General features: G+C 41.9%; 1 protein-coding gene across 1 annotated transcript in view; it reads right to left on the bottom strand.

Annotated features, from left to right (window-relative positions):
* Positions 1-18,685, bottom strand: part of VPS35L (VPS35 endosomal protein sorting factor like) — a gene marked incomplete in the record, with an annotated part of 3,288,436 nt that overhangs the window by 2,976,696 nt on the left and 293,055 nt on the right. The window contains 2 exon segments of the mRNA XM_044089753.1: positions 15,030-15,054; positions 15,820-15,942. Coding sequence (XP_043945688.1) covers positions 15,030-15,054; positions 15,820-15,942 — 148 coding nt within the window.

Genomic DNA, 18,685 nt, shown 5'->3' on the forward strand with positions numbered 1-18,685 from the left:
TGACATGCATTTGGTAGACACCCTGGGGGCTGTGATGACTCCAAAGTGCAGAGCTATGAATTAGTAATGACTGGCCCCCAGCCAAAAGCAGAGATGTCTTCTGGATCATCCATCTATTTTGATATGATAGTATGCATCCTGAAGATCTACAGAGCACATCCAATCGTCCTTGTGCAGAAAAGTCAGAATGGACTGAACCAGGACCATTCAGAACTTCACTTTCTTTGCATACTGGTTTAATCTGCTTAGATCCAAAATGGGCCTGAAGTCTACTTTTTTCTCTAGCACTAAAAAGAAGCATGAATAAGCTCCAAATCCTATCTGGTCGGGTGGGACCTTCTAGATGACTTTCTTTCTAGCAGCTTTTGTATTTCTTGTGCAGCAGCCCTCCTCTGACTGGGAGGAATGTCGAGAAGTTTCTTCTTTTGACAATAAGAAAGAAGGGAAAATGGTATTTAATAACCTCCGGATATTATACTTAGCACCCATAAATCTCTTGTGATGTTTGTCTAGGCGCAAACAGAACAGACCCCCAACTGCCTCCAGTTGGACAGTTAGGCAGCACTTGAGGACAGCTGATAGGGCCTATCTGAAAAAGTATCTCTAAAGCCCTGGTTCTGCAGGCTTCATCTGCCTCTAGGGCAACGTTTGCCATTAAAATTTCCTCCCCTGCCTCTGTGAGAATTGCCCCCATGCAAATCCTGGAAGGGTCCCCCGAGATTTACAGAACCACATTTTCTTGCACCTCTCTGGTTCCTAGAGAAGGTCTGTTGAGGGGTAGAACATGATCTCAATGGCACACAGGATCTTTCCTTCTTGTTCTCTGTGGGTTAGTGTATCTTTTACTGATGGCCCAAAGAAGGAAGTGCCATCAAATGGGGCATTAACAAAAGTTGTCTTAAAAGGCTCCACAAAGTTGCATAGCCACATCCAGGCATTCTGAACCGGCTGCTCGTGAGATACCTTCACCCATGTGAGTGAGTAAACTCATCAAAACCTTTGAAATAAATAAAAAAGCCGCCAGTTGAGATGAAGTCCTTTTGAAATCCTCAGCAGACAGGGAGTCTTGAGAGAGTATTTGATAGTCAAATTTCTCTGAAGCCTAGTAAAGTGTACCAGACAATTAAGTGACTTCACAGTGGAAGAAGCTGAGGAGAACACTTGCTTTCCAAATATGTCCATCGCTCTGGACTCCCTATTAGGAGAATGGACAGAAGAGCTCTGTTCTGCTAGCTTTTTCTTAGTGGCAGCTGTCACCACCATATCAACTAGGACTCCTTTGCACTAGTGGGGTCTGTCTGCAGGTGGGGCCAAAAAATTGTCAGGGTGCTTGGTGATGGGCTTGACAGTATCCAGCTCCTTCCATACCCAGTGGGAAAACAGATCAACAAGTACATCCACTGGGGGGGGGGGGTACCCAAGACACAGATGGACCAGAACCAAAAAACTTTGAGAACACCGATTCTTCAATACAGATAATTGGGGAAGACCAACAAACTTTCTGCTTCAGGATCTCTAGAATATCTCCAAAGCAGATGTCATCCAGTGGTGATCTGGAGATCCTTCTCCTTCATTAAAATCAGCATCTTCCATGATAAACTCCATGGGGAAGTCTATGCATCTCCTCTTACACATCTTCTTCCAGGGCACCTCTTCCGTGAGATGCTCTGGAGAGGTGTCGGAAGAGAGGGGAAGTTCCTCCACTGGAATTGACCGGAAAGACTCATTGGAACTGGCTGTCCCTGTGGAATAGGTCTGACTAACTCAGAGCCTGGAACCAATGAGAGTAAAGGGGTAGGATTTCTTTCTGAAGAGAAAAAGCTTTTTCCATCACCTTGAAGGCCAAAGGATCACAGGAAGCCCTGGCCCATAATCTCAGAGCCTAAGTTTCCAAAGAACGTAGATCTAGAACACCCCCAGATCCGAGCCTCAAGAGGAGAATTGGATCCAAATTCTCCAGGGCTGAAGCTCCAAAAGGAAGGGATGGATCCGGCAAAACTAGAGCCAAACCTACTCCATCGGATCAGACACTTCGGCTCTGAGACAAGTTCTAATCTGATGGAACCAGAGCAAAACCAGTCAGGCAAACAGCTGTAGTGGAGGAGAAAACCTTCCTTGGATCTAATGTTAAATATCTCGGGGATCTCGGATCTTGGGGCACCAAAACCACTAGATGGATCAGAGGAGGAGAAATAATAGCCTCAGATGTCACAGGCATACCCAAGGATCTGATAAGGGATGGAGCTTGCAAAACCCTCATTTGGATCTGAGCTCTGAGAAACTTTCGCATCACCCTATCTACATCTGCTTCTGACAAGCTTTTGGAGGACCTACAGGAAGTAGTGGATGGAGGCCTGGAATGTTTTTTGGTGTCTGGAAAAGTTGAGCAGGCAAGGTAGGAGAGAGTGGCTTAATGGCATATTTTGGAGGAGTACTCAGCTTCTGATCTGATGGCTTAGCATCTGAGGGAGGGACTGGTGGAGCAACAGTGATCACTTTGGGAGCCGAAGCCTTAGGATCCAAATAATAAGATGTCTTCAGATTCAGGGAGATCAGATCCTAGAGTCTCCTGGTCTCCACGAAATCCGAGGGGACTTCAAAGGAGAACACTTATGGTGCTCCAGAGGAGAACACTTGCTTGATTTAGAGGGGTTTGAGCCACTAGAATGGAAAGAGGAGATAGAAGACCCTTCAAGATTAGTTTGTTTCTTCTATCTGCAAAGGCCGTAGGATTGAAAGTGGCACATATCGTGCATGCCGTGTCCAAATGCCTGGCACCTAGACAATAAACACACTCCTTGTGGGTATCAGAGTTTGGAATCTTATGCCAAAAAGAAGTGAATTTTTTAAACCCTGCAGATTTGTACAACATAGCACAAAGAGGATGACAAACATATAAGTTAAAGAAAATAATGGTAATGATTTTTTTTTTGAAAGCAACAAATGTATAATAGAAAAAAAACTACCAACTATGGTAGAAGGAGAAACACCTTACTGTAAGAAAAAAAGAAATACCAACAATGGTAACCAGAAAGAAGTACTGTATGAACAGTACAGATAAAAAGGAAGAAAAAGAACAAGAGAAAGGTCCCTAATGACTTAATAACTATAGGAGGGAGAATAGAAACAAAGTATTTATTTGTTTAGAAAAAGAGAAAAAAAGTATGTAACTCACAGTTAAGCAACTCAGCTAAATCACTCGAGAGTGGAATCTGCTTCTATTCGTGAAGACGGCAAACGAGATCTGAGGCAATAGGCATGGTCATTGTGGGTAGTGCAAGGAGCTTGAGAGTTGGATCCAAAGTCTATAGTATGCGGCTGAGTAGGATTTGAGGATCTGATCAGTAACCCATAAGTGAGGAAGAATGAAAAGGACAACTTCAGCTACATACTTTTTTACCATACCTGTCCATGGCATTGGCTGTCCTTATTAGAAGGTAAACATTTAGAAAATACCAGCAACCTGGATGGTTTATCAGTGGTTACAAAAATAACAGCAAGATCAGAGGAAGAGCTTTCATACAAAATCTGTTAAGCTTCAGGAACTTTATAGAACTTATCCAATTTCTAAGGGCCAGGAGGTTGATAGCCAGGGACCTGACAAGCTACAGTGAAAGTATCCAGGAGGGCAGCCATCACTGGAGGGACAGTGAGGATAATTTATTTGCAAGACTTCATAGCACATTTTTTGAACATCGAAAACCTGGAACAGTCCTACTTAAAATGTTCCACTATACGAACCACAGTATGCCCAAAAGACAACTCCTCTATAGGACAGTCAGGAGGCAGTGATTCATCTTGCTTAGCCTCAAGACAAGGGGAGAACGGATCTGAGAGGAGTAAGCCAATAACTCCTCACCAAAGTCTAACTCTTCATCAGAGTAATCAGAGTCCCTATGGTGTCTGGAAGGAGTGGACAACCAAGCTATAGAAACGGGAACAAATAAGCCTTGGTGGACACAACAGCCATTAAAGCATTGAAAAGCCCCAAGTAAAATCCTGCCAAATTTGAGTGGATCCTTATCCACAGGAGCCATATGCGTAGTCCTCTGCTTCGTTTTAAAAGAAACATCAACTTTAAGAGATACAGGAGGTTAAACCCCTGCCTAGATTCAATGAGGGTACCAGGCATCTCTTCCCTAACAAGTACTTGGGGAATCCCCCAGGCCCTTCCTAAATAATCTGCCATGGTTCCCTCTCAACATCTGTACCAGATGTAGGCACAGCCTCAGAAGGTAGGCAGCTCCATGTTGGCCTCGAATTGGGTGACAGCAGAGGGAGCTGACACCAGCACCAGACAGTCTTTGGGTTCTTCGTCCAACCCTATTGAGACATCCAGTGGAAGCCTGGGTTTACCTTTATAAAACCGAATCACAGTGGTTTGAATGCTCATATGAGCAACTCGAAACCACAAAAGTGAAAACGGTGACAATCCTTAATGTTTGGAAAACAAACTGAAAAGCAGATTCTCTGTTTTTCCAACATTAATGTTGATGCCCCCAGAACCCCCCCCACTTTAATATTCTAACTCCGAGATCGTACTACAGTGGGGAAAGGGACCATTTTCTGATCCCCATTATAGTGCAATCTGCCCCACAATGTGGAATGTGCAGTGAGCGACTGTCAATGTGCATTCGCTTATTGCATATTCAAACCTTTTTCCGTTTGGCGTTTGCAAATCTTGCAAACTGCCTTTCGCCCAATTGCTGTTCATCTGTGTGCAATACGCACAACTAAAGGTAAACCAGAAGTCTGAACAGCAGCAGGATCAGTTCACTCCTTTTTGCTTTCTTTTTAAGTGGTGGATGAATGTTGTTGCAGGCAGATTCAGCCATGGTACCCTGAGCAAAAAGCTTCAACCACGGGTTTTTTAAGTAGAGGGAATGAGACGAATGGAGTGCCTTAGTAACAGATGACTGACAAATCTCACAATGTGTATGGTCATGTATAGTACCTAAACAAAAAAGGCACTATTTATGTCTACCTTTATGGGTAATCTGCCTCCCACACTCACATTTTTCCTCCCTGGATGACATGAAAACTAAGGTGATAGAGGGGAAATAAAAAGGGAAGAGATCCCAATGGGACAATTAACAGTAGAAGGCTCAGTAGTGGAACCACCTTGGAGAACAGTCTGAAGACTGAATTCAGACATACCATTCAGACTGGCAGCAAAGAAGTTCTGAGGATTAGGTGCTTGTAAGTCACATACATACCTTATGGCTTGCAGGTAGGACATACATCTGATGTGCGGCACCCAAAAGATGTAAAGGCATTGGTAAGCTGGCTGGACATTCAGCTATCCTCAGCAGAATATCCCCAAAGAGTAAAAATACTGCAACAGCAGTTAAAATTACAATGAGGAAAAACAAAATACATGCAAACTCTTAACAAAAGCAGTCTGCTCCATGGAGTCTGGGATATCTACGAAGCCCCAGACCCAGAATGCATATTACCAAGATGTGTTAATTGTAATAAACTTGGCTTCTTTTCAGGGGTGTGACTGATGTCTCTGGCAATCACCCACAAGCCCACAGCAAACTTTACTCCAGATCCCTCTCCCACCCTAATACTGACATGTGCAACTTCCTCAGTCAGGTAGACAAATGCAGCCAGCCATACCAAATTTTCATGTCAGTGGCAACTCTACCACTTTGTCTCCCTCTTAACTCACCTCTCGGTGACTGGTGTTCCAGGCCTCCTCACATCCAGCACATCAGATATCTGCATCTGTTGCTTACCTCCTTTTACATCCTGATGGTAATCTGCATCTCCCACTCAGCCTGTCCATTTCATAAGTGGCTTGCTTCCATTCTTTAATTTGCATATTAACAGTTTGACCACTCGACTAACACTTTAATAGAAATGACAGTTGCTAGTCTCTCATCCACAATCTGGGGGCAAGCAATGAGTCCGAACACCTAACCCCCTGCTAACCAAACCCACGTCAGTGACTTGCTTTGACAACCTTACCAAAAACTCACATACCATATACATTCTCCTAACCAGCATTCTTTCACTGATAAACAAAATAAACTCAGTTTAATAACAATCAAAAATACAACTCCTCTAAAAATGCAATTCATTAGCTTTGTGCCAAGTGTCAGGTTTAGCATTCTCTCCAAACACCAACCTAGTCTGACCCCTCTTCAACCACAGTGGAACCATGCTAACAGACTCCACCAGGCTTGTGAAGTTATGCACCACAATGACAACTCTAGTCTTTTTTTTTTTTTTAATTCCATCACTTGTTAACTGGGTATTTGAACTTATCCCTAGACAATTGTTAAGCATAAACCATGAAGTACATAGCACATAAAGTAAACAAATTATACAGAAAAATAATGTACAAGTGGTCAGGTAACATAACATGCATACAAGTGAAATGTGCAAGCTAATCTGTACTATGAATCATGTGATACATAATGAACTGAAGAACACAAAACGTGTGTAAAGGTTAAGTCACAAAATATGCTGTAAGTATACTAGAAAGTACAGTTGTGTACACTTACCATAAATGTAGATGTTCAAGTGTATTCACTGTTGCAGTCATCACATTTGGGTTATCTGCTTGCAGTTGCCCTCAGTCGCCCTGATTAACATAGTCTTGGGTCCTACATCAGTTGCTTTCTCTTCTTCCGTGACGTCAGGTAATCAGGGGTATAAAACATGCAGCCGACGTCATTACATCAATTTTTCTTGCCCCAGATGTCAGGTGCCCCCTAATGGGAAGCAATTAAATCTGTAAATATACAAGGTTATACCTCCAACAAAAAAGCAAATACACCAAAAAGCTTTTAAGCATTGAAAAGGAGAGAAGAGGTATAGCCAAAAGATGTCAGGGGCTGGAGGGAGGGTAACCAGGACTGCAACAGTGAATACACTCGAACATCTACATATCAAGTGTACACAACTGTACTATGTTCTTCATGTTTCACTGTTGCAGTCATCACATTTGGGTAGATTCCCAAAGCGAAGGATGGGAGGAGGAATTTAGATAGCATTAGGACCAGCTATAAGGCCCTGCAAAACTGCAGTGGCAAAGCCAGCTCTGGATTTAGAGAAAATTGGCAAATGGTAATGCTTGGTGAAAGTATGTACAGAACTCCAGGTAGCAGCTTCTAGGATGTCCCTGGTAGGTATGCCTCTGAGAAAGGCTGTAGAGGTAGATGCAGCCCTGGTTGAGTGGGGTCTGATCCCCTGTGGGATAGGTTTTTCATGGTGCTTATAGCAGAAATGAATGTAATGGCCTATCCATTATATTATATTATATTATATTATATTATATTATCATATTATATTATATATGGGGATGGTTTGCTTTGAAATAGCCTTACCCTCTCTGTCCCTGCTGCAAATGCCACCAGCAGTTGTTCAGATTTCCTTTGAGGTTTAGTCCTGTCCAAGTAGAATCTAAGTTGTCTGTGCACATCTAAAGAGTGCAGTATCCATTCCCCTTGTTCTGTGGATTAGGAAAGAAGGTCGGCAAATGAATGGACTGATACCACCTTTGGCATGAAAGAGTGATTGGTCCTGAGGGGACACCCTGTCCGCATGAAAAATGATGAAAGGCTCCACTGCCATAAGGGCATGTAATTCAGATACCCTTCTTGCTGAAGTGATGGCTAAAAGGAAAGCCATTTTCCAAGAAAGGAATTTTTAAATATGCAGTAGCAGCTAGCTCGAAAGGAGAAAGGGTGAGTTTCTCCAATACAAAGTTGGTCCCAGGCTGGAGTTGGAGCTCCCCTGGGTGGTCTTAAAATTTTGGCCCCTCTGAGGAACAGCTTGAGCAGTGGATGAGAGAAGAGGGGAGGGTTCTGTGTTATAATGAGCTGAAATGGCTGAGATGTGAATTTTTATTGAGGAAAAAGACAGGCCCTTGTGAAGCATCTCAGTTAAGTATTGAGAAATCTGAGGTAAATTGGGCACTGCTGTGCTTATCCCTTGAGATTGGTTCCAGGCACAGAATCTTTTCCATTTTTCAGCAGAAGATTTTCTAGTACTAGGCCTCCGTGCCTCTAAAATGACATCCATCACTGGTTTACTGAGGGATGGTAAAGGAGAGCTTAGGTAATTAGCCAGGCTGCTAAGTTCAGTGTTTGAGGCTGAGAGTGCAGAATCTGGTTCTCCTGCTGAGACGGCAGGTGCCATGGGGCCAGCAGTGACATACTACATAGGAGGGGGTACCAGTGTTGGCGTGGCCAGTCTGGTGCAATCAAAATCATCCTTGGTTTGTCTTGTTTGATCTTTAGCAGTACTTTGGAGAGCAGAGGGAGTGGAGGAAAGGCATAAACTGATAGTTTTTTTCAGCTGAAGGACAGAGCATCCACTTTCCAAGCTTGCCTGTGGGGAGTTCTGGGGGGGAGGTAAACAGGTCTATATCTGGGCTCCCCCATTTGCTTGTCAACATGTTGAAAATCCTTGGTTCCAATTTCCACTCATGTGGGTCCATGAGGTTTTTGCTTAGTCCGTCTGCCAGTGTATTTAGTTTGCCTGGCAGGAATTGAGCTTGTAGATGCACTTGGTAGCTCAAGGCTGTGTTCCACAATGCCATGGCTAGTCTGCAGAGGGGGTAAGAATGTGTACCCCCCTGCTTGTTTATGTACCACATAACAGTGGTGTTGTCCATCTTTACCAATAATGGTCCTGGAAGAATGTGGTCCTTGAAGGCTGTCGGAGCATTCTGTACAGCTAACATTTCTTTATGAGTGATGTGAAGGTGTATTTGAATTGGGTTCCATTTGCCCTGAATGCACTTCCCTGCCAGGTGCACCCCCATGCATAGTCTGATGCGTCTGTTGTTAGGGTTTGGGCGGCAGGGGGTAGTGTGAATGGTAGTCCCTTGTTTGGTGGCAGGCCTCTGCCCACCAAAGGAACTCTAGGCGTAGGCAAGGAATGATGGGAATCATTGCTTCTAGATCCTGAGAATGTTGACACCATAGGCTTTTTAGATACCACTGTAGTTTCCTCATATGTAGTCTTGCATATGGAATTAGAAGACTGCAGGAGGCCATGAACCCCAAGGCTTGCAGTATTTGCCTTGCAGACAGCAGGGTTTTGTGTGGCCACTTGTTTGAAGTAGGTTGTCAAGTGAATATGTTTCTCTGGTGTGAGGAAAGCCATCTGGGAAGTTGTATTCAAGCTTGCTCCCAGGAATATAATTTGTTGACAAGGTACCAGGTGTGATTTCTTTTCATTTATGGTGTACCCCAGACAAGTTAGCACCCTTTGTACAAAAGCAGGATGATTCAAAAGTATGTCCTGGTTTTCTGCCTGAATTAGACAATTGTCCAGGTATGGGTATATCTGAATATTTCTTTGCCTGCAAAATTCAATGACTGGAGCTAGGTACTTTGTGAATACCCTGGGCGCAGTAGATAAACCAAAGGGCAGTGCATACAACTGACAGTGCATGTAGCCTGCTTTGATATTCCCTGATTGGGATGTGCAGGTATGCTTCCTTTAAATCTAGTGTTGCCAACCAGGCATCTTTGCTTAGCGTAGGAAGCAAATGGTGAAGAGTCGGCATCTTGAATTCTGGAATCACCAAAAAGGTGTTTAGAGTAGACAGGTCCAGGATAGGACGCCATGAATTGTCTTTTCTAGGTACCAGGAAAAATCTCGAGTAGAAACCTTGTCCCTTTTCCTCTTCTGGTACCAATTGAATAGCCACTATGCTTAAGAGAGAGAGTACTTGCTTTTGGGCCATTGCCCACTGATTTGGAGGTAGATCTGGCCAACCGTTTGGAGTTGGTAACGTGTGGAAGTGAAATCTGTATCCTTGGGACACTATATTTAAAACTCATTTGTCCTGGGTAATGAGTCCCCAGTTCTTTGCATGAAGTGCAATCTTTCCCCTCAAAGGGCTAGTCAGTTGAGAAGTACTTGAAAGTTTTACAAAGAAGTCATTGAGACAGTTTACCATAGGGGGAGTTTTATTTCTCCCAGATTTGGAAGTGGAGGCCCCCCCACTGCTTAGTCCTGTGAGTCCCCTAGGACTGAAGCCTATACATCGACCACACGTCAGAGAAAATTGTTTCAGTGATTCGCTGAATTTACCAAGGACAAAGAAGTAGTTGGTCAGCTACTCAACTTTGCCCTTTTCTCCACTGTAGTGCGATCTCGGAGTTGGTATATATATCTGGGGGTGTGGGGGGCTTGGGTTCGATTTACTTACATGTCAGTCCATTGTGCTGTAGGGAAAGTATTTATTTGCCCTTGGTAAATTCAGGGAATCGCTGAAACGATTTTCACTGAAGTGCAGTCGATGTTTAGGTGTTCACTGAAATCACATTTCGGCAAACTAATATAGACCCATGCACTTCTACACAGAGAAGAAAGATTAGAGCTAGAGAAGGCAACTTGTAGCTGGAAGACAAGCCTAGAGTAAAGAGTATCAAGGAAACAACAGAAAGAAAAGAAAGGATCTCCCCAGACCCCAGGCACATGAACTGGGGAGCTGTGTACATGGGTGAAGCATATGAAGGGAATGGTTCCATCCATCTGCTAAACACTGGGCTACATTTGCATAAGAGTTGCTCTTTGCTACAATATTAGGGTCTCTACAATTTCTACTAGATATGACCCATTTCTCTGTGGAAAGGATGCTGTTAAGGTATAAGGAACATAAAGAAATAAAACATAAAGGGCCCAAGAGTGAAGCCAATGACATATCAAAGTTTCTCTTGACCACAATCACAAATATGGCTCCACCAAGATGGTCCAGATTCACTATCTTCTTCTTATTTCGGCTGCTCCCGTTAGGGGTCACCACAGCAGATCAACTGTTTCCATTTCTTCCTGTCCTCTGCATCTTGCTCTGTCACACCAACCACCTGCATGTCCTCTCTCACCACATCCATAAACCTTAACTTAGGCCTCCCTCTTTTCCTGTTACCTGGCAGCTTCATCCTTAGCATCCTTTTCCCAATATACTTAGCATCCCTCCTCAGCACATGTCCAGTAATCTGACCTCTATGGCTTTGTCTCCAAACCTTCCAACCTGGGCTGACCATCTAATATACTTATTCCTAATCCTGTCCATCCTCATCACACCCAGTGCAAATCTTAACATCTTCAACTCTGCCACATCAAGCTCTGACTCCTGCCCTTTTGTCAATGCCACTGTCTCCAACCCATATAACATAGCTGGTCTCACTACCCTCTTGTAGACCTTCCCTTTCACTCTTACTGGTACTCGTCTGTCACAAATCACTCCTGACACTCTTCTCCACCCACTCCATCCTGCCTGTACTCTCTTCTTCACCTCTCTTCCACGCTCACCATTACTCTGAATTGTTGATCCCAAGTACTTAAACTCATCCACCTTCCCCACCTCTACTCCCTGCATCCTCACCATTACTCTATCCTCCCTCTCATTCACACACATATATTCCGTCTTAGTCCTGCTGACCTTCATTCCTCTTCTCTCCAGTGCATATCTCCACTTCTCCAGGGTCTCCTCCACCTGTTCCCTACTCTCACTACAGATCACAGTGTCATCTGCAAACATCATAGTCCATGGGGACTCCTGTCTGATCTCCTCTGTCAACCTGTCCATCACCATTGCAAATAAGAAAGGGCCCAAAGCTGATCCTTGATGTAATCCCACCTCCACCTTAAACGCATCCGTCACTCCCACCACAGACCTCACCGCTGTCACACTACCCTCGTACACATCCTGTACCACTCTTACATACTTCTCTGACACTCCCGACTTCCTCATACAATACCACAACTCCTCTCTAGGCACCCTGTCATATGCTTTCCTCTAAATCCACAAAGACACAATGCAACTCCTTCTGACCTTCTCTGTACTTTTCCATCAACACTCTCAGAGCAAACATAGCATCTGTAGTGCTCTTTCCTGGCATGGTCATGCATGGTCATACCTGGCATGATCCAGATTCACTATGCAGTACACATATTCAGTAAAAGACAGAAAAGTTGCAATTGTACTATCACCTGCACTAAAACAATGCTGTAAATCAGGCAACAGTAGGTTATATATTATATGTGTTCAGCTAGCTGAGAAGAGAGAGAAGATTCCAGGAATTTAGACAAAGGAGGAAGAAGAACTACAGGCTGACAGCCCAAAACTGTTACAGGAACAGGGTCTAGATCAGTTACTCGAACATCCTTTTTTGTGAACGCTTATTAGCCGAACACTAATAAGCAAAAACACTAAATACTGAACGTTCTTTTCAGCAAAATATTTCACTGGGTTAAACACCAGTTGGACAACCCAGCGAACCACAGAAAAACATCACCAAAGAAAACCCATTGTTGTGGGGGGTGGGGCTATGACCCCCACCACTACCCTCACACACCCTATCTAAATATATCAACTTCGAAATCGCACTGTTGTTGTTGTTTATCTTTTCGGCTTACAAGATCACTACAGTGGGGAAAAGGGCAAATCCTCAATGATGACTGACTGGTTGTTTCCCCAGGGAAAGATTTCGCTGACACGAACATTCAATATTTAGTGTTTTCACTTATTGGTGTTTGACTAACAGGCATTCGCTAAATAGGACTTTCAATTAACTGATATAGACCCAAGAGGCCATGGTGACCAGCTTCCACAGGTTATGGAATGAAGATGTGTGCAGGAAAACAGTGAATCATATGGACAAAGAAGAGAATGATGCAAGATCTGCAATCTTTTAAGAAGAAGGAATGGTGAAAGCCATCACTGCTAGGACAATCATGTAACCAAGAGCTTGAGTAGTGGTCTCCCAACAAATGTATATAAACCAGACACTGAAAGGAGACTAATGGTGGAAAGAGAAAGACGGTATCAGATGAGATGATGAATAAAGAGAATGTGGAACAAAACAATGATTGAAAATTCTGGAAATCCGTTTAGAATTCAAATGATTTACACTGAGGCAGTCATCTAGACACTGTTTGCATGCATAGCTTTCCATACTGCATAAAAACTTGCTCCATTGTATAAGCTCTTCTTTTCATATTAGTGGAGAGCCAGTGAATCCTGCCTTTGAAAAACTCTACTATTATGAAGGGGTATACTTCTCTTGCAAGGTAATAATCTACAATGAAAATATTCATATAGGCTTTTAATATCTGTTTGAAATGTATAATATTTTCAGTTAGTGACAGCAAGAGTAAAATGGACCAGATATTGTGCCTGGCCTTGCAGCATATATGGAGGAAACCTTGACTGCTCTCAAGATGATCAAAGCTCAATTAGCTTCTCATGTGCTGCATAATGGGGAAGATAAGATGGGACTGAGTGCCTAATGCTGGCTTGGCCATCCTGGGGAAATGGTGGTGGCCAGACTCAGTCATGAATGATTTGTAAGCCTGAATTATTAATGAGCTGTAATGGCTACAAGTGATTGAGGAAATTGCTGGTCCAGCGTTAGCGCCAGTTTTCCCATTAGCAAAATAACTGAGGAAATAATTACAGACAGATAAAATAAAAATCAAACTGTACAGTGATTTGATCAAATAAGAGTAGAGTAGTCTGATATGTACCCTTTCTTACCCAGAGACAGTGAAGGGAACAAGTGCAGGTGCACAAATCACTACCCAAAGTTTATGTTACTAGGTAGAGCTAAAGAAAAATGTTCATATGCTTAGATAATTATATGTCTGTGAAACATAACTGTTATTCTGCTCTTCCATACAGTAAATTCATATAATTCTTGTAGGTATGGCCAAAGTAAATTTTACCTGAAACATACACAGTTGTATATGAGTGAGCAACACAATAATGTTAGTCAGCTCTGATGGCATAAAGCTTTTGACTACAACCAAGACAAACGGGATTTGATTAGCAGCACCAGCACCTGAGGAGCTCGTGATGCTGTATGGGAGTTCCCAACTGTGCAGCAGAGTGGATTCAACCAAACACTGTCTCAATCCCTTGGGAGAGGGATGGTAACAAAAATTAGTGGTTGGGAGATGGGAAGTGAGCATTAGGCTAGGCAAGCTACTGTCTGGTGGCAGTCTTTAATGTGGGTGTGCAAAAGCATGCATCTAAAAGGAGACGGCACTGTGATCCTCAACACTGACATGGATATCACATTTCCACCTACTGTCCAGGGAAGTGCAGGCCATTACAAGTGCCCTCACTGTCAGGATGCCAGCAAGGGATTAAAACACCCTCATGGCTGTCTGAAAGACATCCCCATCTAGACAGCTCTTGCCTTAACCCAGGTGATATTCCTAGGTCAGGGAAGAAAATAAATGGGTTGAGTCCAAGTGGGGCTTAATGGTTAGCATGCACAAGGGGGGGACACTGAAAAAATCCAAATGCTGTGTTCATTTTTTGGTAACCTATTTTAACATACACAACACTATTTCACATGCATACATACATTTAGGGGGAATACAAACAACCAGTTCACAGCTTTTACACGCAAAAAAATATCTGCTGTTTTGGGGTTTCAATTTCTCAAAATACTGCCCTCTAAAGTACAGGGTAAGTAATGATCCTGGCTGAGGCAGAAATCTATTGCCTCTTGCATATGTCAATATATGTCTGAAGACTTCTTACTAACTGTAAACTTCCTCATATTCTAAACACAGTATGCCTCTCCGTGCTGTATCATAAGTATGATGTGTGGTTCAGCTCATCAAACTGTAGTGTGTGTGTGTGTGTGTGTGTGTGTGTGTGTGTGTGTGTGTGTGTGTTATATTTTAGCAATATTTGTTACTAGAAAACCAGAAATAAGCACTTACACTATGCAAGGCCCTGCAAACCCATATTATAACCATCTCTGAGGTTAAATGCACCTCGGGGTACAAAAGATATACCAGCTCTTAGGTCTCTGCATCATGGGGTAAAGGAGAAATACCATATCTCAGTGACCTGGAGTATCCCCCCAGAAAAACATACAGTGATGTATACTTCTCAAATGAAATTCTACTCTCACATAAAAATAACTCCTTCAAGCATAGAAATGCATTAACACCTAACAATTGCTGTCTACCAATAGCTACCACTTTCTAATATGATTTTTCTACAGGAAGCAGTATATCTAAACATGTTTGGCACTTACCTTTCTCTAAACCCATAAACAGATTCTGGAATGAAACAGAAATAATTGGTTACATTCGTATGAATTGGTCTTCAAAACACCACCATGCAAAGCACAAAGAATGTACTGTAACATTAGCAAGACACAGGATGCCAGAGAAGACTACTGTAGCACCAAAATTAATTCAACTTTTATCACAGTAATCTACAAAGGCAGACACAAATATACTAGGAGAGACAGACAATATATACATAACAAAACAATCTAACCTGCTGCAAAACAGAAATAATATACAACTAACTACAAAAAGGAAAAAACAGATGCAGAAACAAATAACACAAAAGACTTATATGCTGAAATAGTGTACTCCCCTCTCTATTGAACAAAACATAGGAAAAAATTAGATTTCCCTCAAAAAAAAAAAAAAAAAATTAAAAACCAGGTGGTGCACCTGTAGTCAAGTTTAGCAATTTAAAATTTGATAACCATTTCTGTACTTTTTAATGGTCTTTAGTTTTAAAGATAAAAAAAATCACATCATAGGCATAGAAGTAATTAACATATCATTAGTAGGTTTCAAAATGTGAAATAAAAATGAACCATAAAAATAAAATTATAACAAAGTAAGTTATAAACATGAATCATACTTGCTCCATCATGAATTTCCCACAGTTTTTCCTTACACAGGAAAATCAGCTCATATCTTGACAATAGCAGTGAATGGTGCTTTTACATATGATGATAATATTTGCAACCAATCTCCAATGGGTCACAAATGTTGTTACAGGAACAAGCAAATAATAGAACTCACTATGGAAAGCTTCTCTGTGGTGGTATATCGTGCAAGGATCTCACTCCGTTTGGCAGTCCAAGGCTCAAAGTCAATGCCAAGAGCCATTTCATCTTCTTTTTCTCGTTTCTTTCTTCCACCTTCCTAAGTGAAAACAAATAAAATAATACTTTACAAACTAAAGAAATAACCCACACAAAAGATGGCTGAACAGTTAATGAAAGTATTTGAAAACTATCTGCTACAACATAACTGGAGTGTATGGAAAGAGAAAAAAATGACATTCTTATTCCAACATGGAAAGACTTCACTTGCAGAGTCTCATTTTTCTTCTTCTCTCACAGGCTTCCAAGTCCTGCCTAACTAAAATCTACTTCCTTTTTTTTCAGGCCACTCATCTCCAGCTCTCCTTAAAGCATGCAACACACAAAAACACTCAGGTCCACACTGCAGAGAGAGCTTAGGCCTTCAAGAAATAAGACCTGCAGATTACAGAGAACACACAAGATGGAATGAACTTGGTCTGTGGTACTATCGCAGTGGGTTGAGGCCATCAATGTTAATGAGCAGGGACAGCAATTTTGGGTACTTGCGTATTACCTCAACCACCTTCCAAACATCTGACGGTTGTACATACACTACTGACAAACCGCAATGAACAGGTAGCAGATAATGGAAGTACTGAAATCTGTACTAATAAACACAGTGAAACACAAGTGTAACACACTTGTTATGTGTAAAACAGCTTTGGAAAGGGAAAATATTAGCGCATCCTGGTTCCACGCAAGTCATGGCTGTATGTATTGTTTTGACCACACGCAATCAAGCTTAGCAAATGAAGCCCAGCTTGATTATAAAACTCCACTAATTCTGAAAAAAAAAAAAAAAAAACGTATGCTCATGTTCTAATAAGATGTTTAAAGATTGTCTGTAAATTTTTTGTTTCATCTTTTTTTCTATAATTATGCTGTCAACATGCAAAGATGACTTTCTGAAGTAATTTACAGTAGAATTTTTGCTTGATTTGTCTCCTTCCACCCCCACCCCCTTATTTTTCCTACTCTCCAGAATTATGACCAGTGAAGCTGAGAAGTTTGCGTCTTTGTGTCATGTGAAGTGCAGACACACCATTCAGGATTAGTTTACTCCCTTAAGCCTACTGAGTGCCAGGACAGGTTCTGACACATTTAGAAGGTGGTTGCGATAATACGCAATACCTAATTTTGTTATGATATCTAGCATGACTGAGACAGAAAATGCATTTCTCTTCATTTCCACTGTGTCTGAAATGTTACTGTTTTACATCACTATCTGTTTTGATTCCAAATTGCTGTTAGGGCCACAAATGACAACAGTTGTAAATGACTGGATGTCATCTTCTGTCAGCCATTATACTGTATACCACACAAATGCACATCACAAGAAGAGAGCAGTCCCTTCAGTTACTCAGATTTAAGTACCCCAGATGGACGGCCTTCCATTGAGGATATTCTATTCCTAAATTCAGGTCATTAGTATTTCAGATAGAAATCTAACAACTGATCAGTCGGTCATCAACAGCTTACCAACATCTGCGGAGGTAACCTCAAAACATAAAAAGGGATGCTTGCGTTGATGGTGAAGGGGGATAAAGCCTCAACTACAGTCTAGATGAACAAAGTTCAATTAGTAGCTTGGAAGCTAGACGGTGCAGGTAGAGAGAGAATTGTCTTGTGCCCATCCTTGGTAGTTTTGGATATATTCACACTGATGACATCAAGGAAACAACAGCAAATGTTTTGCCCAGAGGTGGATGGAGCAGTCCTGCTAACAGCAGCACCTTGCAAAAGTGAGGGATGGAGTATTCCAGACACCCACAGCACGACCCACCCACAAGATGTTGCTGGGAAGAGCAAGGGTGAGGAAAGTAGGAGAAATAACACTCCACAGCAGTGGTTTGACAATGCCTGAGGTGACTTGCTCTCCTCAATTCCCTCAAACATATGGGAAAGATAAGTGAGGTTCTGCAGACCTGGTGGATGAGGCGAGAGAGAAACCCTGGTAGTAGCTGATGGTCAGCTGCGGGAAGCCAAAAATATATAAAAAAAAACATAAAAAAGGCATATATCACAGACTCTCAGTAAGAATGATTACTTAAGCTCTGTGCTCTTGGATCCTCCTGAAAAATTTGCTTCCAGTGGGAATTTAGGTGGCTGAAGAAGGAACAACTTCCAAAATACTGCTGAATAATTTGTCAGTACAAGTCATTTTAGAGTAAAGACTGACAAGGCACAGTTTCAACAATGGAAATACATTGAAAACACTTTTCCTGTCTTGATGACATTACTGCCATCAAAGCAAAACACATTTCTCATAAAAACAAAATTGTCTCTCTCTTGAAGTCTGTACCATGCAGGGACAACCTGATTACTTACAACTTGCTGTGGCAGAAATGCATCAAACTGTAAAGAAAGTGATGAAATCTAGAAGGAATAAAGTACAGTTGTGTACACTTACCATAAATGTAGATGCTCGAGTGTATTCACTGTTGCAGTCATTACATTTGGGTAATCTGCTGGCAGGTTGCCCTCAGTTGGCCTGAATTCCAAAGTCTTGGGTCCAGCATCGGTTGCTGTCTTCTCTTCCATGACGTCAGGTCATCAGGGGTATAAAACATGCAGCCAACGCCATTTTCTTTAGTTTTTCTTGCCCCCGATGTCAGGTGCCCCCAAAAAGGTAACAAAATTATATATATATATATATATATATATATATATATATATATATATATATATATATATACATATATATATATATATATATATATATATATATATATATATACACATGCATCAATATAAACTTTACCTTCATCTACAAGCAAATACACTACACAGGTTGTAGAAGA

The sequence above is a fragment of the Protopterus annectens genome, chromosome 12.part0 (assembly GCF_019279795.1).
Source record: "Protopterus annectens isolate FY-2018-M chromosome 12.part0, PAN1.0, whole genome shotgun sequence".
NCBI lineage: Eukaryota > Metazoa > Chordata > Ceratodontiformes > Protopteridae > Protopterus > Protopterus annectens.